This window comes from Benincasa hispida, chromosome 4 (assembly GCF_027475165.1).
Source record: "Benincasa hispida cultivar pf3 chromosome 4, pf3_genome.v1.1, whole genome shotgun sequence".
Lineage (NCBI taxonomy): Eukaryota > Viridiplantae > Streptophyta > Magnoliopsida > Cucurbitales > Cucurbitaceae > Benincasa > Benincasa hispida.
This window is the reverse complement of record NC_143481.1, coordinates 66,464,897-66,488,280: the sequence shown is the minus strand read 5'-3', so window position 1 is coordinate 66,488,280 and position 23,384 is coordinate 66,464,897. Positions and strand designations below refer to the sequence as shown.

Sequence of the window (23,384 nt, the reverse complement as noted above, 5' to 3'; positions counted from 1 at the left end):
AAAATGGTCAATTTAAAATATTAGAGATCAAATGCATATGTTGTTTTGAAATTCATGGATTTTTGATATTTTTTTCATAAAAAAAATGATGTTTAAAAAGGAAAAAGAAAAAAAGAGAGGAGAAATTACGGTCGGCGTATCCGTCTGATTCAGAGTTATACAAGCCTGTCCAAAGAAAACCGTTCGCTTGCTGTCGGTTGATTTTCTCTCACAACAAATTTTCAAAAAAGACACTTGCCCCAATTGAATTCCGCCTCTCAATTTATTAATTTTCCGTTTTTCCCCCAAAACTTTTCACAAAATTCCTTTCCAGACGCATTTTCCATTTCTGTTTTTTTTTTTTACCTTGCAAGCTGCTTCTTAATTTTTAATTACCAATTTACTTCTTCGGTTTCGAGTTGGGTTCAAAGATTCCCAGGCACTATTCTTCTTCTTCTTCTTCTTCTTCCATTTTGCATGAATGTTCTGCACTCTCTCCGCATTTGAACTGCAGAGCCGAAAGCTTCACTGCCTTCTGGCTTGTTGGGCCGTAAAATAGAAGACATTGAGCCATGTTTCACTCACACTGCCTTCTTTTGAGGAAAGGCCCTTTGGGCGCCATTTGGGTTGCTGCTTACTGCTTCAAAAAGCTCAAGAAATCTCTGGTTATGGAAACTGATATCCCCTCCTCTGTTGGTTCGTCCTTCCCTTTCGTTTTCGTCTCGTAATTTTCTTCCCCTCTTCATTTCTGCATTTCGGATTTGGGTATTGCGGGAATGTTTCATCGTATTGAGTTGTTTTGCTGAAGTTATTACAGTTCGCCTATTTTTTGGGTTAGGACTTCTTAGTGACCAAATGATCTTATTTCCTAACATATTGTGAACATATCTTGTTTGCTATGACCAATTTGGGAGGGGAGACGGCGAAATCGTGTTTTACTTGCAGTGCATTTGTCAATTTGATTAATGTTGGTTTGTTCCATTATTAGTTATCGTACACGAGTCCGTTTGGATAGGGAAATATTTGGTTTATTGATTTCTGAATTTTGATTTTATGTTTGGTTTGGATTTATGCTTTTAGCAGATTGTTTGCTTCACTGGGTTGCCTGGCTTCTAGAAAAACCTAAAATGTCAATAGAAAACCGTTTGGACCTTTCTCACAAGTCAGGGTCTATTTTCTCTGGTTCTGGAAATAATTTCACTTTTTTTTATTAGGAATTTATGCGTCAAAATAATTGCGCTTGTATGTATATGTTTAAACATGAGAATGTGCAATGTAGACCGCCATGGATTCTGTGGTCAAATAAGTAAGTTGAGATGTTCCTCTTAGGGATTTAGTCGATGAATGGCTAATTGGCTATTGAGAGTGTTATGAATTGCTTTCTAGCTTGTCTTACATAAAACTTTGGTTTAAATACTACTTTGGTCCGAATACTTTTGTACTTGGTTCATTTCGGTTCCTATATTTTTACAATCTTCATTTTGGTTCTTACATTTAACTTTGGTTCATTCTAGTCGTTGTACTTTCAAAATATTCATTTTGGTCCTTGTATGTTCAACTTTTGGTTCATTTTGGTCCCTGAACTAAAAAAAGTGATCATTTTGATCCCTTACAAATGAAGTAAAAATGAAAATGAAGGGACTAAAATGGTCACTTTTTGAAAGTACAAGGACTGAGATAAACATTTTGAAAGTATAAGGACCAAAGTGAACCAAAGTTGAAAGTATAGGGACCAAAATGAACTAAAATCAAAAGTATACAGACCAAAATAGTATTTGAACCTAAAACTTCTGAAAAATCGTAAAAACAGTGATTAGAAGGCAACCCTTCAAAAGTTCATCAAGTTTTGATGGAAGAACAACTTCTATTGTTAAAACTTGAAAGTAATGCTACGTCTACAAAAACAAGGGGAAACAACATTTAGAAACGAATGTCAAGCAGTCTTGTGTTTAATATTGTGGCTTATGGATAATGCATTCCACTATCGAGAGATTTGGTAGTGTAATAATAGTAAAGTCGTCCAGAGAGCTTAGATAGCATGAATGAGAGACCGACCAACTAGCATTGGTGTGTGATTTTAAAGTGATGACAAATAAGAGAAAATGGATCTATATATATCTATAGAGCTCAAGCATAGTCATATTTGTATCAAATCACTAGTAAAGGCTCTGTATGTAAATATGATTTTCTACTCTAAGTTCCGATCACTATTTTCCCTTGATATTATAGTATACATGTTTCTGTGTGTTAGTAAATTTTAGATGAGTTGAATGTTGTCACACACAGCATAGTCTTTATTTATTTAAATGAAAAAGTTGAAGCCCTTTCGTCAGTGATTCATAATCTGAACGAAATTTTACTTCATTCTTGGTTTTTTTTTCTATGATCAGTTATGCTATATATTTTAAAATGATCTTTTTTTTAATAATTAAAATTTCCTTATCAATCTGAAGTTGCATATACACACACCTTTCTCTTCATTTTCTGGCTGTTGGTGCTATTTTCTCTTGGTTCTGACCGCTCTTTCCCCTTTGTAATGTATTTATTGTTGTATGCAGATAAAATTTTGCAAGATGAACTAAATGCTGTGACATATAGAGTAATGGCCTACCTCCTCCTTGGCATTGCCCGGATATATTCCAAAAAAGTCGAATATCTGTATATTGACTGCAATAAAGTGCTGACTGAAATCAATGAATTTGTGGTCAGAACAAAGAATAGCACAAACCAAACACCTTGTTTTGCTATTACCCTTCCTAAAAGATTTGAACTCGACAAATTTGATCTGGGCATTCTTGAGGACCTTACTAGGTAGGCTATCTAATTGAGCTAATCTCTCTGTTAGGCTTATCTAATTTGTGTTTGATTATAATAATTTTTAACTAGATGTTCCCAAAATTTTCAGAAGTCACATGGCATCTCATGAAGAGATTACCCTTAGAGGTATGGCGTTTATTTTTCATTCTTCTGCTAATATATTTTTTTTCTTATAACAATTCTGTTATGCATCTCATGTAATTTGTGCAGATAATATATGGAAAAATGACATCATGCTGTTACTTGATGAGGTAAGTGTTTCATCATCATGTTTAACACTTAAATAAATCAGACTCTAAATTATTTTGACCGAGTGTTTGTTCATAAATAGTTGTTAATGACTTCTGAGATACCTCTAATCAATTTAAGAGTTTTAACTTTGGAAGTTTAAATTCGATCAAATGTGCATATAGTTGAAAATTTTATCTTACACTGTTGCAGAACCATGGCCAGGAAATCACTGCACTTCACAGTATACGCTATTCTGATGATACCATATTTGAAGAGTATGTAGGCCAAGCTCCCCTGTTACTTCATTAACTTCAACATTCTATTTTCAGTCTATGTTGGGGAGAAAGTTTTAAATATTCTTATTGCTCCAGTGTCTTTTCACCTCACCTCAAGGACATTGAGATGCAGGCAAGCACATCACATCACCACATTATGCCAGAAAAATGTCAAGTGAGTACATTCTCTGATGAAAAATATGAGGTTGAGGTATCTACTGGAATAGAGGATGCACATCTCAAAGCAATTGAACAATTTGATGAGGATCATCGATCTGATGAAGAAGAGACGTGGAAGGAGAAAATGCTGCAATATAGAAATGCAGTCCCCGAAGCAAGCACTGAAATGGTTTTGACTAATAGATTTTCTCATGAAAAAATTATAATGGTCAAGACCGTTTCTACAATAGAGAGGGAATCTTCAGAGAATGTGAAATCATCAGACAAAGATTATCAGAGTGAGGGAATGTACAGGGAACAAATTCGATCAGAGAATGAACTTGAGTTCATTAATGGAGGCAATAATATCAACACCTCAGAAAGAAGCATAGAGAAACTTAGAGATAATACTATAACTCTACTGGATGGCATGGATATTGATATGTCGTGGGGTGCACAAAATGAACCTACAAAACTTATTGTAATGGATAGTGAAGGGGATAATTTGAAATTTCTTGAAATGCAATCACCTAAAATGAAAGACTGTGATGGTTCTAGAAATGATCTTCCACTATCTATTTCACTTGATGGAGTGTTCGACTCCAAAATTCCAGATTTTACAGGTGGGTAAAATTTCTCAACCAAGTTCCATCATTTAAATGATTTGTCTACAATTTTGTCATGTGCCATCTTTTCTCCAATATTTCTGAGTTGAACAGATGCTCCTATATTCTTTGGACTACTAGAGTCATGTGTTTCCGTAATCTATTCAATTGAAATTAATGTTACTTGGTAGTTACAAATGTAGGACTTCCGTGTAAATCATTTTTTCCTCTCCATGTAGGTACTAAGGCACCTGAGTTTACAACAATTTCAACACCAGCTAATAAGGAGAGGCCTCGGACATCAAGGAAAAGAAAATGCACTGTTGATGATACTATAGTATTGCCTAATGAGTAAGTTACCATACCATCTATAAGTTAGATATTGCAAATGTTCAATGGTTGTTTTGGATTCCCAACCAATGTGTTCTCAACTGGTTTTGCATGTTGAGGGTCTTGACACTGTGGCTTTTGAAGGGATTGTCAAGATAAACTGTTTATTTATAATACTTGAAGAGCGCCATGTTGTAGACTTGTAGTTAGTGCTTTGTAAAAAAAATTGAAGAGAACCTCGCCATAGTATTTTATATGGTAATGTTAAATATAAAGTTCTTACATGCAAAAGCTCACATTAGTTTGAACAGAGCCAAGATTTTAGGTCATTATTATGGCATTCAAAGTGATTGGTGTTTTGCCCCCAAAAGTTAAAAGATCAGAAACCTGAATTTCCCTCATAGTTCTAAGTTAGATCAGATTTATTGATGAACTATTATCTTCTTTTGAGATACAAATGATATAACATGTTGGTGAACTATATCAGGAAACTTAAACGAAGCATATATGACGCTAGTGACTTAGTTTCGAAAAGAAGAAAATGTCCTTGTAGTGCTCTTACTGCCTGGAAAGCTAGTCAAATTTCTAGACTCTCCTCTGGCTTCTCAATACCTTTGATGTCCTGTAAGTTTATGAGGCTCTTGAGTGGGTTTTTGAAAGTCATATTTCATCTTGAAAAGCAAAAAGTATTGAATTTTTTTCAAGGACACTATTTAATCATTTGATGGTGGTTTTCTCTACAGGTGTTTCGTCTGAGCTTAGGTCCTTACTTTCTGAGACAAAAGTGAATATATCTAAATCTACTGAACTGGTGAAATTTCCTGGAAACTTGGATGTTCCAAGTTCTCCGGCTTTTCACATGTTAGTGAAAATGGATATCCCGTTCACAACTCTTGAAACTGGAGAACATTCAAATGAACCAGAGATTTCTGGATCGATAACCATGTACAGATCAGAACAAATCACGGCTTGTGTGGATAGAGTTGCAGTTTCTGAAGCTTCTGTCCTGCAGTTGTCCATTTCAGAACCTCAAACTTCAGATGGACTCGAGCAAATAGCAATAGCACCTGGCACACCTGTTCGGTGCTCAACATCAGCTAGATTATTTAGGAGTCCAGATAGCCCTAAAGTTCCTAACTCGAGTGCAGTAAGGCTTGTGAATTTTTTGGAATTGTATACCAAACATATTTTTTGTCAACCCCAGGGATTCAATCTTCATTCATGTCTTGAACGTGTGAATATTGTTCATCCTCATAGATTGGATGACACCTTTCGTTATCTACTTGAAGACATAGTGTAGGCATTTTCTTTACAGTTATATTAGATATTTGTCAATATACTGTTTGACGATTCCCAATTTTTCCCCTTTGTTCAGCAGATAAGGTTTTGTGAAGTGGATGAGCCAGAAACTGGTAAGGAGCATCTTCAAGCGATTTTATTATGATGTTAGGAATCTATTCATAGGTTGTATGTTTAATTACTGGATTTTTTTTTTGATTAATATAGATGGAGGGTCTGGGAGAACCAGGTAAACTGGATTGATTGGGTTCACGTTTCTCAACTGCTCTACATTTAATTCCCACTTGCTTTTTACTTGTTAAAAGACCTCTGATGATACAGAATGGTTGCTGAATATCTTCTCCAGCGGAGTCTGGAAGAGGCTGTAAATTTGTCACATCTTCTTAGCGACAAAACAAGAAAAGAGAGTGCTGGTGTATTCTACGAGATATTGGTATGTTTTTCTTCTTCTTTCTCTCTCCTTATTTCAATCCTTCGAGTTCATTGTCTGGTTCATCATTTTTCTACTTGTGGTTTGATTGATAGTAAAGTACATCTTGAATTTTATATTTCTATGTGACGAGGAAATTTGAAGCACTTTAGACAGGGTGTTATAGAATTTTATAGAAAGAGTTGACTTAGTAGATTATTTTTTGTATAATTGACTTGGTTTGGTGACACTTCCAGCATTAAACTCTCTCATCTGTACTGAATATTTTAATTAAAGTAATGAAAAGTTCCAAGATTCTAAACTCCTCATAGAAATATACAAAGATCCTCTGCAACCCGAAAAATACAAGAGAAATAGAAACTTATATGTAAAGTAACACCCAAAAGTTCAAACTTCACAATCAGCAATCGAAGAAAATTCAAACCCAAGCCTAACAACAATCACCTCTTGACCCATCATTCTGTAGTAAAAAGGATATGTGCCAAGAACTGTGAAGACGTGTTGCTCATATTAAATCATCACGATCTTTGGTATTGAGGGGTGACATTCAAATATGGTCTTGCAGGTACTGAAAACCAAAGACTGTGTGGATGTGAAACAAGATTGTGCCTACGGTGACATCTTAGTATGGAAATTACCAAACTGGAGGCAGCCTTTGGAACTAGTTTGTCCATCACATGTGAAGACTAGGTGTAAATTTGTAGGACAGAAATGGAATTAGCTGTTTATTTTCCATGTTTACAGCATGAGGCTAATTTTGATGTATAGTAATAAGTTATAACAATCTGTGTAGGTGTTTTAGGTGGAACTTCTGACTTGTTATAAGTCGAGGATAAATCTATTTCCAAAGGTTTGTTTGGATTGATTAGAGAAAAAAATGTTTTTTTTTTAAAAAAAAGTCATTTATATTTAAACTCTTTTGATAAAAACCATTTAAAATACACCTTAAAAGTATTTAAAAGTGATTGCCAAACATTTCAAAATTTTCAAAATTGCTTATTTTTAAAATTAAACCCTTGAAAAAGTTAAATTAAACACACCTTAGCTTGTGTGAATGAAGTTGAAGATACAAAGGGGTGTTTGTTTCAAAGGTTGGGATTGGATGTGTTAGGCATCCTAAGTCACCCTTATTTGGGACATGGATTTAGGAAGCCGTGGCTTCCTACATCATTTTCCCATGGGTACTATTCAAACCCATGAGTTACCCCCTCCTCTTCCTCTTCCTCTTCTTCTTCTTCCTCTTCGTCTTCGTCTTCATTTTTTTTTTTTTCTAATTTAATCTAAGAAGTATGTCAGCCAACCGTCGGTCAAGCTCCGGACACCACCTTTGGTGACCACTGCGGCCAACTCCAGTAGTTACCTCCAGCGAACATCGCCGACCAACTTTGACATCATCTCCGGTGATCGCCGCAGACTAACTTCGGCCTCTACCTCTGACGACTGCCACCGGCCAACTCTGGCTTTACCCTGGTGACCATCGTCGGCCAACCTCCAGTCGCCACTGGCCAACTTCGACCACGATTGTCCCCCACAATGGCAAAAATCCGGCCACCAATTCCATTGGCCACCCTCTGACTGCAACCTTTGGCGACCACCACCAACCAATCTTGAAAAATATTAATAAAAATACTTCTAGTATATAACAAACTAGACAAATTTGTATATAAAAGCATTTTTAAGAAAGAATTGTAATACATATATGTTTTTTATTTTATGTTGATGAGTTTTTTAAAAAAATGTTTAATTAAAAATGAATTTTTCAAACATATTTTTTTCTAAGTCATTCCAAACATGCCAATAGACTGCAATTCAATAGTTATAATTGTTTATGTTATATGTGTAGAACCATATATGTTTGAAAGCTCTAATTTAATTTAAGATTTTTTTTAAATAATGTTTTTTTAATAAATAATGACAAAAATAGGGTTGGAGGAAAAGTATTTCCAAAAATAGGTTCTGGTAATCGTGTACCTGGTACATGACTTCCTCTCCATTAAATCGTCGCCCACCCCTTCTTCTTCCTCATTGAGAGCTTTTCTCTCTTCTGCCTTCCGATTCGAACCTTCTGCCTTCTGAATGCTTTGCTCGAAAATTTCAAAATCTTGCTTCTCCGAACGCTTTGCTTGAAAATTCTGAAAATTTCGAATCTTCTGCCTTCCGAATTGCTTCTGTTTTGTGCATCCAAACGCCTCCATTTGTTCGAAATTGTTCGTTCGTTCGTCCATATAACAGTTGCGTTTCTCCATTTGCTCCAAATACCTCCGTCTGTACAAAATTGTTCGAGATCGTCCTCCATTTGTTCGTCCATCCAAAATCGTCCAAACGCTTCTGTGGTAAAATTCTTTCTCAAGTTGTTTTTCAATATATAATCGTTCGAACTTAGATCTTATATTTTTTAAATTTGTTTGGGTTGATTTAAACTTAGAAATATATGTATGTTAACTATGTGGTTGATCTTATATGTATATGTTTATAAATCTTAAATCTTATATTTTTTTTATTTGTTTGGGCTGATTTAAACTTTAAACTTAGAAATATATGTATGTTAAACTTAGAAATATATATATATATATATATATATATATATATATATATATATATTTGTTGAGCTAATCTTATATGTATTTGTTGGGCTATCTTATATGTATATGTTTATAAATCTTAAATCTTAAGTCTTATATTTTTTTATTTGTTTGGGCTGATTTAAACTTAGAAATATATGTATGTTAAACTTAGAAATATATGTATTTGTTGGGTTGATCTTATATGTATATGTTTATAAATTTTAAATCTTAGATCTTATATTTTTTTATTTGTTTGGGCTGATTTAAATATATAGCTTATGAATCTTAGATTTGAGCTGATTTAAATGTATAATATTTAGATCTTATATGTTAAACTTAGAAATTGGATTTTGTTGGGTTGACATATTAACATATTTTTTTTTTGTCAACTATAATAGTTAAAAAAATCATAATAAATATGTCGATGCGTTCTGAATATTTAGTTATTCTTAAACATGGAAATGATGGAGATAGTGACACGTTGAAGTTGATGAATTATTTGGAAACGACAATAGTGGGGAACATGATCTTGAGTTGGTACCGTCGGAAATTTCACCAAAATAGATTGGGAAATGACAAATTCAATGTGTGAACTAAGGTCTACTTTGGAAGAAAGGAATATAGGGGTAGATAACTGTAGTTTAATACAAAAAGGAATGTTATTTAATACCAAAGAAGATTTACAGCTTGCTGTAAAAAAATATTGTGTGACAGAATCAAATCAGAATTTTTGGTATGTTAAATGTAAATCATGGATTGACGGTTGTTCGAAATCACCAAATTTCAAGGAGAACGCTCATGTTTGTTTTCAGAATTGACACAGGATCATTCACAGCTTGATTGACACCTTATTACTGCTCTAGAAATCCAAACATTTCACGGGAATGTACGATTACGCTGCAAGATGTTGCCATATAATTTGGGTTACGAGTGGACGGACAACCATTGACAGATTGACAGATTCACTATAGTATGACTGGAAGAACGTTTGTGAAGAGCTCTTAGGCGTTCTACCAGAGGATCTGAAGGGATCAAGATTGAGTATCCTTTGGTTGGTGTCCCAGTTTCCAGAATTACCTCCCGATGCCGACAACATCAGCGTACGTAGGTACGCACGAGCATACATCCTACAACTTATTGGAGGATTTTTATTTGCTGACAAGTCAAATACTTTAGTGCATCTCATGTTCCTCCCACTATTGTCTGATTTCGAGCATGTTGGTACGTACTCGTGGGGTGGTGCATGCCTTGCATAGTTGTATAGAGAACTTTATCGAGCTTCTAATGCACAAGCATTGGAAATAGCGGGGTCACTGATATTATTACAAGTATGAGCTTATGATTGATTTCCAATTATAGCACCATAAGTCCAGCTACAGACCCAAGATCATTGTCCACTTAGTGCTAGGTATTAGGTTCATTTATATATTTATTTCGTTACCATTTTATATAAGAATATAAATTAATTGTATTTTTTATAATTTTAGAATGAGTGGTGTATTAGCTGCCTTTAAACAGTCAGCAAATATGTTGCTCGTGTATAGAAAAATATTCGACATGTTGATGTACAATCAGGTAGTAAATGTGTATATAAATGAATATTTAAAACATTTTATATATATACTTATTATTATTTTTTGTTAGAATTTGGACGCCATACACACAGATTTGGTCATCTGTTGACTGTTAGCCCTCTTATATGCTTTCATATAGTAGAGTGACATCATCTAGATCGTGTGTTGAGATAGTTCGGTCTGCGACAAACGATACATTCGTTGTCCTATACACTCCCAGCACTACACCAGATCGATTTGAGAGGTAAGCACGACCAAGATTGGCGTCGAATCCATGTGGAATATTTATTCTACCGGCATGGACCACATGATCGTTGTGCACAAGGAGAATTAACAAATGGGTCAGTTGTATCAGACGACTACTTTTCCTGGTACAATTCGATCACGAGGCGATTTATCACATCTGACGACACTTACTATTACTGCATGGTAAGATATTTAAAATTAGACATTTTCCATATATATGATATGAATATTGTTTAATATTTACTTATTTTTATTGTACAGAATAATTTTATCGGCGATGTTCAACAATATTAAGTGCAGAACAACTAACCAGAATTGGGTTCAATGTGTCAACAAACATTGATTAACGTAGAAAGTATTATTCAACAAACAAGACGACTCAATGTTGCTGACACTAATCGAAGATGTATTCGTCATAGACGACAACGACAACAGGGTGAACCTAATTTAGAGGGACACGAAGACAACTCCACGAGGGGTAAGAGCCAGGGGGTCGTTTTTAAATCTCACATTGTATCATTTTTAAATTGTAAATTAAAGAACTAATTGTAAATATTCTTTAATATCATAGTTTTTTTTTTTTTTTTTTTTTTTTTTTTTTTTTTTTTTTTTAATATGAGTGCAACATGTTTTCATTGTACATTAAATATATAATTAAGTTTAATAATGAAGGAATTTGTGGACCAATTCCTAAAGTTTTAATATTGTTGTACATCTACAATAAAAAAAAAACTTTTAAAAAAGAAGAAAAAAAAAGCAAATCATGGATCGGGTCCACGAGTTTGCGTCTGACCGGTCAACTAGTCAGTCGACGTGGTGTTGATTGGATTAAACGGTACTCGTGTACCCGGTACACGAGTTTGCCACATGGAAATTATATACCCGGTACACGATTCTACTACCCCAATTTTGTCAATGGTTTCCCAAAAACACATATTCTTAGAAAATGTTTCCCATCAACTCTATTTTTGTCATTATTTATTAAAAAAACATTATTTTAAAAAAAAATTCTTAATTTTAATAATATTTTAATTTTTTTCTAGATCAATTTAATTAGCTCGAAGACTTAGAATCATTTTCTAAACGTAAAGATTAAAAATGTTCAAAACAACTCAACGACCAAATAAAAATTAAAACTCAAAATTTATGATTTTTTATTCTTCAAATGTAAGTTGATAAGAAAAAAAAAAGTATAGTTTTTCAATCAATAAATTTAATATTAAAATACTAATTTATTTCAATTTTAAGGCAACGTATTATGGTAAAAACAAATTCATCATTTTAAATCAGTTAAAGAGAAAAAATCTGAAATTTTATTTCAAAATCTAGTAAGATTGAGATATCAAATTATTAGAACAATAGATTAAATAAAATTATAATTTTAGTCAAAATCTCTATTTAAAAATTTATAAAAATATATTCTTCTAAATTTTTTAGTTTATTTTAAATTTAACTATATTAAAATAATTAAGATGACAAATTTAAACTAATATAAAATCTAACTAGCCTGCACTCCAAACACAAGCTTCTCCAAGCTTAACATTCCCAAGTTTAGGATTCCAGGTTTAGGATTCCAAACCTATGCGTTAAATGCCCCAAAAGGGATTTAGGTTCTATTTATAATAGTTGGTGTTTCTGACTATTACAACCTATAATTAACTACAATATAACTATTTCAAATTCCTCTTTATTAGAGTATTTACTATGGAAGATCTTCAAAAATAGAAAAATAAGGGAAATTATTTATACAAAATAATAAAATTTTGGTCTCTTTGATAGAGGCCGATAAAAATCTATCAATGTTTGTTGGTTATAGAAACTAATAGAAGACTAATAAAGGCTGATAGAGATTTATCAATATCTATCATTATTTTTTTAAACTAATTTTGTAAATCATTTGATATTTTTTCTATCTATAAAATTTTTTTGATTAACTATTTGTTATAACGTTTATTATTTTCTACCTAATCATCTTTTTGTTTGTTATAATCAACTCGCCCCAAGTACACCAAAAAGTTATGTGTTTAAAAAGTGTTTTTTGATGTTGAAATTTTGTTGGCTAAAAAAGCATTCTTTAGAAACAGTTTTCATAATAGAAGACAGCGGACAAATAAACAGTTCATTATTAATGTTTGTTTATTGGTTTTCGTCCACTTTCTGTCAAATTTGTCGTTTATGAGGAATATATATATATATATCAAAATTTGAAGATGTATCCAAAGGGCTCCCTCTCTCTCTTTTTAAATTATTCTTATTATTTTTTAAAATATTTATTTTAATGGGAGGATACGGAAGTTCTAACTCATAGGAAGGTAAATATTGCTTCGACAAACTCGTTGGAAGTCACTCATTTCTTTGATTAAGTATTGATTACTAAAGCTAACAACAGTTTAGCTCATCTGACATTTGTAATATTGAAGATTAAAAGATTTGTAGTTTAAATTTTTCTACACTAATTTATTCCTAAAAAAAAGTAAGAGTAAGATTGAGCTAAACTCATTTTGGCTTGTTCAGTTTAATTTTGCAATATTCACGTTGATAATGAGATTTTAATTTATTTCTCACATTTTTTACAATAACTTTTATTCCTTTAAGAAATATTTGAATTTATTTTATCATATTTTTTAAAACAATACAAAATTTAATCAAACTTTTCTTTAATATTTGGTTTAAATTTTGAAAAATTGATAAATAGTAAATAGCAAAACAAAACAAAGAAACAAATTACTACCAAAGGAGAAATTGATAGCCAAAAACCAATTGAATCCTAACAATCCGATTCATCACACAATTTCCCCGTCCAACTCTCTTTATTAGAAAAAACAAAAATTAAATAAAATTATTATTATTATTATTATTATTATTATTATTAAAATCCCCTCAAAAGCGCAAATCCAGCGACCTCATGTGTTATTATCTCGGGAAATTGTCCAAAATAATCCCATTAAGTTTTCACATTACAAAAGTAGTACACTTTTGGAAAACTCGTTTAAATGGTTTTTCTTGGGCCTTTTCAGCCAAGATCATTTTCGAGATTTAATTTGAAACATTAAGAATTCAAATGATGCAATCTTGTGAAATGACAAAAATACCCCTGATTTAAATAATCCTTCATCTTCATAGAAACCATTATAGATCCTCACTCGCCCGAGTTCTCGCTCAACTTGCTTTCAAATTTTGCTCACCTCCACTTTTATTCGCATCCTTAAAATGGTTGTCTGCATCCTTAAGCCTCGTTTTGTAGAGGTATTCTACTATTTATTATTATTATTACTATTATTATTTTTGTTTAGGTAGATACTTTAGATTTAATTTACCATTAGTTAGGGTTTTTAAAAGTTGTATGAGATATTTGAGAAATCTGGGTTATGTAGTTGCATTTTTTCCATATTTGTTTTCTTTTTATGTATCTTGGCTTAATTTGATGAATTTTTGGAGACTTCATCCTATCACGCCTAAAACATAGTTGAATCTCGACCGAGATTAGATGAAGTTGCACCAAGATTCGTTGAATGTATCCAGAGATTTGGCTGACTGTTGAGTTTTCAGTTGCATTCTATATAAAATCTCGGGGTATATGTGGCTCGAGAATGTCCAGAGATTTTATATAGAATGTAACAAAAATCCTAATCTCATAGCACATCGGTGTAAATATCTCGAGTTCTTCATGAAAGAGGCACGATTTCCATGAGTTTGTCCAGAGTTTTTCCTCAAGATTTAAGACAGCTTCCAAGGATATGCTTATGTTTTGTTTTGTTTTTTTTTCCCCTGTAATTTCTCCTGTTTTATGGTCTGTTTGGCAAATGATATTGGTAATTAAAATTCGCACTTCTGACTATTTTCCAGAAAATTTGACTTATTGTTCCCATTCAACAAAAACTGTCTCGAATATTAAGAAGAAGTTAACACCTAGGCAATTGTACATGTTTAGGTAAACCATTTTTTCTCATTTTTAAGATGTTGAGTTAGTTTTTAATGGGCCTATGTGCCATTATATTCTCTTGAGGGAGGTAGAAGAGGATAGAGAAGACATTATTAACTTTAATTTACTAGGGAAGAAGGTCTCTTTTGGTGGTGACGAGTTTGATATAGTGATGGGGTTGAGGTATAGGCCCAGACGTGTAGTTGAGTTTGAACAAGAATGGGACTGAGTTGGACATAGATTTTTTGGACCTTAAGTTCCAGAGTGATGAGGATGCGGTGAAGATGACCATGTTTTATTTCATTGAGTTGGCGATGATGGGAAGGGAAAGGAGACAACATATGGACTGGACCTGTTGGGGATCATAGATGACTTGGAGGATTTGTATAGCTACGACTGGGGAACATGATTTTGGTTAATGTAGAGACGAAAACTCTAAAGCAGCAAAAGTCACAGAACTAAACTCGTTAATGATTTGGGATTATTGAAATATCCATACACTAGGAAATTCAGAAAAAATTACAGAGACAAACAAAATTGTATCCTATTGTAAAATAATTCTAATATAGGTTAAGCATGCATAAATTAATTCTATAGAGAAAGGGAAAAGAAACCTTAGCTTTGTAGAATCAAACAAAACCAAATTCTCAAATTAATTTCAAAAATCAATCGCAGTCCCCTGCAAAACTTATGTTTGTATCAAATATAAAGTGGGTCATATTCATTGTGTCACCAAGATAAGGTACCTAGCTTTGTCCCTATACTATAGACCTTTTAGGTTGTTTCTTGAACATTGATCCCTATATGTCTCCACATATAGTTCAAGACTCATAAGACAACCTAGGATGTTAGTTTATTAGATTCAGGGTCATTAAGACAAAACGAATACAACACAACCAATAGCACTTATTGAAATAATATCGATAACTCTTTATTGATGACAATTAATTATTTACATTTACTATCTATGGGTTTTAGGACATATAACCCAATAAACTCCAAATTGAACTAAAACTCTAGTCAGTGGGATGTACATAATATCAAAATAAAAAACAACGAGAATGGTAAATAAATACAATAAACTAGGGAATCTATATACCCATTACACATCTCCCACTTGCCCTAAATTATATAAAGTACATGTCTCGCAAACCTAGACTCTCTAGTTGACCCTCAAACACTTTAGCCGAGAGAGCCTTCGTAAATGGATCAACAATGTTGTGCTCTGAAGCCATCTTTATGACAATCACATCTCCTCGTTGCACAATCTCCCGTATTAGATGATACTTCCTCTCAATATATTTTCCTTGTTTATGGTTTTGAGGTTCTTTAGAGTTGGCTAGTGCCCCATTGTTGTCACAGTACAAGGTGATAGGCAAGTTCATGTTTGGAACCACGTCCAAATCACTTAGGAACTTCCTGAGCTAAATTGCTTCCTTTTCTTCTTCACAAGTAGCTACATATTCAACTTCTATAGTGGAGTCTGCAATGTACTCTTTCTTGATGCTGCGCCATACTGCAGCTTCCTCATTCAAGGTAAACACTGATCTGACATAGGTTCCTAGAATCCTTGTAAGTTTGGAAATTAGAGTCGGTGTATCCCGTAAAGATTAAATGTTGGCTTTTTGGCTCTTAATCTCAAATTAATTAATTTTAATTAATTAATTATTCAATATTTTGATGATAACAAACTCAATTTTTAATTACTGAAAATCTTAGTGTTTTAATATGCCCATAGCGTAGAGCTCGGAACAACGATTCCAACACCTCTTGGATTACTCAAATCGGAGCTAAAACTAAGATAATATGACCGAAACAAGTCTATAAAGAAAATACCATGGTAGATAACGTGGCATAACCAAACCATTTGCAGGTAGACATGTGGCAGTATATTGGTTGAATGGTGGATCATTAAGAGATTAACATATTATGAAAATTTGATTTTTGGATTGATTTAAAATAAAAAAATTGAAATTAAAAAGAAATTTAAAAAGAAAATAAATTTAATATTATTTTATGTTTGTATGTAACGGCTAGTTTTTTACACATGGTATGTTTTTTTATTTTTGGATTGACTTTAAAAAGAATGAATTTAAAAAGAAAATAAATTAAAAGGAAAATGAATTTAATATTATTTTATGTTTGTGTCTAACGACTAGTTTTTGACACATGGTATGTTTATTTATTTTTTGGATTAATTTTAAAAAGAAAATGAATTTCAAAAGAAAAGGAATTTAATATTATATTTTGTTTATATCTAACGACTAGTTTAATTTAAAATCTCTACCATTGATTTTTCTTTTCCAAAATTCAATGGTCCCAATTAATTGTGGTTTCTAAAAATTCTTCCATCTCTATATAAACCATCTTCCTCTCCAAATTTTAAAGTTAAAAAAAAAAATTTTTACATTTCATAATCCTCCAAAACTCAAAAGTTCCATTGTTACTCTCTCTAAGTTCCCAATTTTTCTTCTTTTCATCTTATTCTTGAGAGAGTGTTATTGTATTGTGAGGATAAACTTGTTGAGTGCTTAAACTTGTAAATCCACTCTAGTGAGAGTTGTATTGTGTTCTTAAAAAATTCCAACATTTGTAACGGTTTGATCCTAAACCATGGAAAGGATCGGGTTTGCTCTTAAACTCGTAAAAGGAGCGGTGGTGTAACGGTTGGGCTCTAATCCGTGAAAAGAGTTGGAAAGATTTTATTTAAATTTCCAAGAGGCGCTTGGGGAGTGGAGAAGGTCGAGTTTGACCGAACCACTATAAAAATTATGGTGTCTTCTTATCTAACTCTTTCTTTTTTATTTTTGCAATTAATTTAAGTAATTTATTGTATGTTTTAGTTTGTTCTTATTTATTTGCTAAAATTTGATAGAATTAAATTATCACATTTTTGTCATCTTATTTTTTTGCATAAATTGAATTTTTCTTATTATTTATAAAAAGTGTATTAATTAGTTTAATTGGGTTAATTTAAAAAAAAATTAATTAAACCTTATTCACCTCCCTCTAGGGTTGCCATATCGATCCAACATTAAATGCTTAGATTCATACACCAACTTGTAGTTCATCATTCTCCTAAGATACTTGAGGATGTTCTTAACCGCAGTCCAACGGTCTAATCCTAGATTGGACTGGTACCTATTGAGTATTCCCACTGTATAATAAATATCTAGCCTAGTACAGAGCATAACATACATTAAGCTGCCCATAGTTGAGGCATGGGAATACGTCTCATATCTTCAACTTCTTGAGGTGTCTTAGGACACTGTTCCTTAGACAAGTGAACCCCGTGCCTGAAAGGTAATAAACCTTTTTTAGAGTTTTTCATTGAACATCGAGTCAATATTTTGTCGATATAAATTGTTTAAGATAGAGCCAACGTTCTGTTCTTGTGATCCCTAATTATTTTAATCCCAAGCACATACAACACCTCTCCCAAATATTTCATTTGGAATCGGGTTGCCAACCATTTCTTAATATCAGTAAGGTATCCAACATCATTCCCAATGAGTAGGATATCATCTACATAAAGTAATAAGAAAATTATTTTACCGTTGATGATTTTCTTGTAGACATAAGGTTTATTAATGTTCTGATCAAAACTAAAAGATTTGATTGCAGTATCAAATATAATGTTCCAAGATCTGGACGTCTGCTTCAACCCTTAAATAGATCGATTCAACTTGCAATTTTTTTGCTCCTGACCGTGGGCTACGAACCCTTTGGGCTGAGACATAAAGATGCTCTCTTTAAGATTTTCATTCAGAAAGACAATCTTCACATCCATTTACCATATCTCATAGTCATAATATGTGGCTATGGATAATATAATTCTTAACTTAAGTATAGTAACAGGGAAAAAAGTTTCCTCATAGTCAATCATTTCCCTCTAGGTATAACCCTTTGATACAAGTCTAGTTTTGAGGTTTGTACTTTCCCAGCAACATCTCTCTTTATTTTATAGATCCATTTACACTCTATGAGTTTAACCCCTCAAGTAGATCTCCCATACTGAATTGAAGTACATAGACTCAATTTCAAGGTTCATGGCTTTAACCCATTGGTCCTTGTCTTCGTCAATCATTGCCTGCATATAGAACAATAGATGCTCAACACCATCATCTGGTATGACAACTTGAGTTTTAGTTAATCCCAAGTAACGGTCAGGTTCATTGAGCACTCTCAATGATTGAAAAGGATGAGACTGACCTAAAGTGCTGGCTTCTTCATCAACTATTGATGAAGGACCAACTGCATTAACAACCCTTCTTGATTCGTCAATAGCTTTATTTAATACTAATTCGTTTCGTTGTTTATGATCTCTCATATGGTATTCCTTAAAAAATGTAGCATTTTTTGATACAAACATCTTGTTTTCTTGAAGGTCATAGAATAGACAACCTCTTGTTTCCTTAGGGTAACAAACAAACTCGCATAACCTTGAACGAGGTTCCAACTTCTTAGGATTTGTCACTAGTATGTATGCAGGACAATCTCAGATTCTAAAATGCCGTAAACAAGTTTACGCCCCCTTCATAATTCAAATGGTGTTTTAGAAACACTCTTCGAGGAAATATTATTCAAGATATGAACTGTAGTCTCTACTGCATACCCCCAAAACGAGCTAGGCAATTGAGCATAACTCATCATAAAACGAACCATGTCTAACAAGATTTTATTTCTCCTTTCTAATACACTATTCTACTGAGGTGTACCAGGCACTGAAAGTTGGGATTGGATTCCATGTTCTATCATATAGTCTTGGAATGCTAAATCTATGTAGACTCTACCCCGATATGATTAAAGTGTTCTAATCGTTTTATCTAATAGGTTTTCAACTTTAGCCTTGTATTCCTTGAACTTTTCAAGGACTTCAGACTTATGTTCCATTAGGTATAAGTAACCATACTTTGAATAATTATCTATGAAAGAGATGAAGTATTCATACCCTTCTCGAGCTTTTATATTCATTGGACCAAATCTGAATGTATGAGCTATAAGGGCTCTTTGGCTCTATAACTTTTTCCACTAAAAGGCCTTTTAGTCATTTTTTCTTCAAGATAAAATTCATATGGAGGTAATGAATCGTCTTCTAACTCGTTTAGAAGTCCATTATGAAGGAAATCTTATCAAAGAGTACCTATGAGTGGAAGCAAGATCGTTCCAAATTCATTGTGATAGAAATATAGCATTCACAAACAAACATAGTAGTTATACATTTTAGAACAAATTACGACATGCTTTTAATAATGAATACAAAGGACCAAGAGACTCACCTTTGAAGAAAACTTCTTCTGTCTTTCTCTTGCTCTCGTCAAGGAACAACCTCTCGCTGTCGCTGCAATACAAAGCCAATCGTCTACCAAATCTCGCTGTTGCCCAGCAACCGAACGGTCTTCTACACGAATAAGCAGCAATGAGGACACCACCACTCAACGACCTTGGTATTTTCGGAGTGAGAATCCAAGAGGTATGAGCTCTGTTGGATTTGGTAGAGGGAAGAAGGAAACACGATCGTATTCAACGACCAAGCAAGTGAGAGAGGTTTTGTGTTCTATCGTATAGACGAGTGCTTGATCATTTAGAAAAAGTTGCACGATCATTTAGGTAATCAAGTTTATCGTTTAGACGATCATTTAGAGAATCTCGCTCTCGTGCGCGATTGTTTAGTAAAAGCTATACGATCGTTTAGGTCGACTACGCGTGTACACGATCGTTTAGGAAAACTTGAGCTATCGTGTAGGCTCTCGTGAGCTATGCGATGGACAGTGTACAACTTAGTGAAACAATTATCCGATCTTTTTTGCAAAATGAAAACATTTTTCATTTTATCCTTCAATTATGAAAACTGAATGCAACCTCCCACTTTCACGCACGGTTATGGAGAAAACCACCAACAATTATCTTATAATTGTTTAATTATAAATAAATATAATAACTAACTTATCATATTATATTTATAATCTATAGTTTTAATATCAAATCATCATTTTCTCCTCCATTAGATATAAATCATACTTATATCTTTTCTCTCCAATTAATGTATCTCATACATCATGTCAATTATATCATATATAACTGAACCAGTTTAATCATATCATATATAATCAAACTCCCTCTTGTCAATTTGAACACTTCAAACTGACCCAAAAATTGATTCTCAACTTGAATCCATTGAGCTACCAAGGGGACCTTATGGACCTGTGGCTTGAAGTTCCAATGGTATATGAATAGCTGAACTCTTTAGCGACGAGATCCACCATCTATTAACTGTTGGGTGCTCTACTAAAGACTGACAACTGCACTCTTCTCACCACAGATATATTTCTGTGTCCATTGGATATAACCAATCAATAGTACGATAACCCTTCACAGATGCTCGTAAGTACAGTTGGGCCAATTATCCGTCTTGCCCCTGTAGTTACATCTAACTCTTTAAGTACCACTGATCCCTCTAATGAACAATATAACATAGTCCTACTATGTGTGGACACCTCTCAGGCCATGAGAAGGTGTATTTGAGGGCCTCGTGTATAGCTAGGCCAATTACACAAAAATATAAACGTACTTGAGGGCCTCGTGTCGGATCTGAGAGAACAGTTGTCCAAACATCTCCTGGAGAGACTCCATGATTTGACATGCAGTCATCATGGCCTTGTGTTTCTTAGTAAGAACGTTAGACAGACTTACCAGGATATTGACTCGGGCTTTGTCATTGGACTTCGTCTAATGGCCATAAAAATCCTTTAATGCTTGGGATGCATTACGAGCAAGGATTGGAGGACATTCCTTTGTTAAGACGAATCGTAGATTATCTTTAACTAGAATCTTATTCAAGATAGATTTTCACATCGCATAATTTTCACCAGTTAGTTTTTCGTTCTTAACCAAGAAAGTTATTATGGAAGACATGCTGAAATGAATAACAAACAATTGACCGTATTAGTTTTATTTGTCTTAACCCATTACAAAAAAAAAAAAAAAAACCAAGTATCCAATCAGTTCAAAAAGCAATCATAGAACCCTAATTAAACTTTGATTTAGTTTTTCAGTGACACTTTAGATGTTTAGAGCAATAGTCACTGAAGGGTGATTAGCTATCCCTCCCCTGAATTAAGACAATCTCAGCTAATTACTAATACTAGAATAACTATTATTCCTATAGTTCTTAGCTATTATTTTTTGGTCACAGATTCATTAACTAGCTTAATTCATCCTGTAAGTGTAACCCTCCCATTTTCGGATCCCAGAGGTATGCTTCAATAGGCTATCGTAAGAAAAGACAACTGTTGAAGATTAACTTAAGAAATCCTATCCGACTCCCATCATACTCATATCAAACTCACTATGCATACACTTAGAGAATTCTTCACCCAAAGATGGATTAGTAGAACCAAATATAATATCATCCACATATATTTGCACTATAAGTATATCATCATCCTTACCTTAATAATAGAGCAGTATCAATTTTTTTAAAACCATTCTTAAGTAAAAAGGTGCTAAGACTATCATACCAAGCTTTTGGGGCTTGTTTTAAGCCACAAAGAGCATTTTTTAATTTATAAACATGATTAGGCAATTAAAACTTTCAAAACTTGGAGGTTGTTCTACATAAACTTCTTCCACAATATAATAATTAAAAAAAAAAAAATACTTTTTACATCCATTTGATACAAAATGAAATTCTTATGAGAAGCAAAAGCAAGAAACATTCTAATTGCTTCTAATCTAGCAACTGGTGTAAAATTTTCTTCATAATTTATATCTTCGTCTTGACAATAACTTTGAGCTACAAGTCTAGCTTTATTTCAAATAATATTTTCATTTTCATCCATCTTATTTCTAAAATCTCATTTAGTTCCAATTATAGATGCATTAGAAGACCTAAGGACTAATTCCCAAACTTTCCTTTCAAATTGATTCAATTCTTCTTGCATAGTTAAAATTCAAAACTCATCACATTTGATATCTTTACAACTTTTAGGTTCAATTTGAGAGGAAAAAAAAAAAAAAAAACAAGATCAGTAAATAAATTAAGAGAAGAACGATTTTTCACACCTTGTTTAGGATCACCAAAAATCAAATCCTTGGGATGGGATGGAGCATATCTCTACTCTTTAGGCATGGATGAAGAATCATCTTCCTTCTTTTCATTGATGGTTACTTCTTACATACTTGAAACAATTATTTACTTTTGTCACTCATCTTCCTTCTTTTCATTGATGGTTACTTCTTACATACTTGAAACAATTATTTACTTTTGTCACTAACAAGTAAATCTTCAAAATCTTTTTCTAAATCATCACTACAAATAGATTCATCAGAAACATTATTACAAGATTCATCAAATATAACATGTATAGATTCCTCAATAACTAATGTTCTCTTATTGACAACTCTCTAGGCTTTACTAGTAAAGGAATACCCAAGGAAAATACCAACATCCGTCTTAGAATAAAAATTTTCAAGTTTTTTGTTTGTTGTTCAAAATAAAACATTTGCAACAAAAAACTTTGAAATACCCAATTTTTGAAATTTTTCCATGCCAAAGCTCATAAGGAGTTTATCTAAAAATGATCTAATTAAAACTCTATTTAAAACATAGCAAGCGGTATTAACAACTTTCGTCCAAAAATATTTAGGTAGACCATACTCATGCGACATTGACCTAGCAAATTCTTACAAAGTACGATTTTTCCTTTCAACCTCACTATTTTGTTGACGAGTTCTTGAAGAGGAAAAATTATAAGAAAACCCCTTTTCTTCATAAAAATATTTAAAAGCATCATCATCAAATATCTTCTCTATGATCACTCCTAATTTTAGAAATAAAAAATCCTTTTTTCATTTTGAGCTCTTTTTGCGAAACTAATAAAACTTTTCAAAGCTTCATCCTTATGTTTTATCATCAAAACACAAGTAAATCTTGAAAAATCATCAACTATCA

At 32.9% G+C, this 23,384-nt stretch overlaps 1 protein-coding gene across 1 annotated transcript; it reads left to right on the top strand.

The window, feature by feature from the left end:
- Positions 1 to 245: 245 nt before the first annotated feature.
- On the top strand, positions 246 to 6,961 carry SYN2 (Rad21/Rec8-like family protein). The gene is given in 14 exon segments (XM_039028286.2): positions 246 to 675; positions 2,538 to 2,790; positions 2,885 to 2,922; positions 3,007 to 3,047; positions 3,238 to 3,302; positions 3,399 to 4,084; positions 4,306 to 4,417; positions 4,884 to 5,020; positions 5,140 to 5,543; positions 5,772 to 5,808; positions 5,903 to 5,924; positions 6,017 to 6,128; positions 6,691 to 6,769; positions 6,772 to 6,961. Coding segments are annotated over 14 exon segments (2,154 nt in total). The 5' UTR covers positions 246 to 551; the 3' UTR covers positions 6,816 to 6,961.
- Positions 6,962 to 23,384: the final 16,423 nt, after the last annotated feature.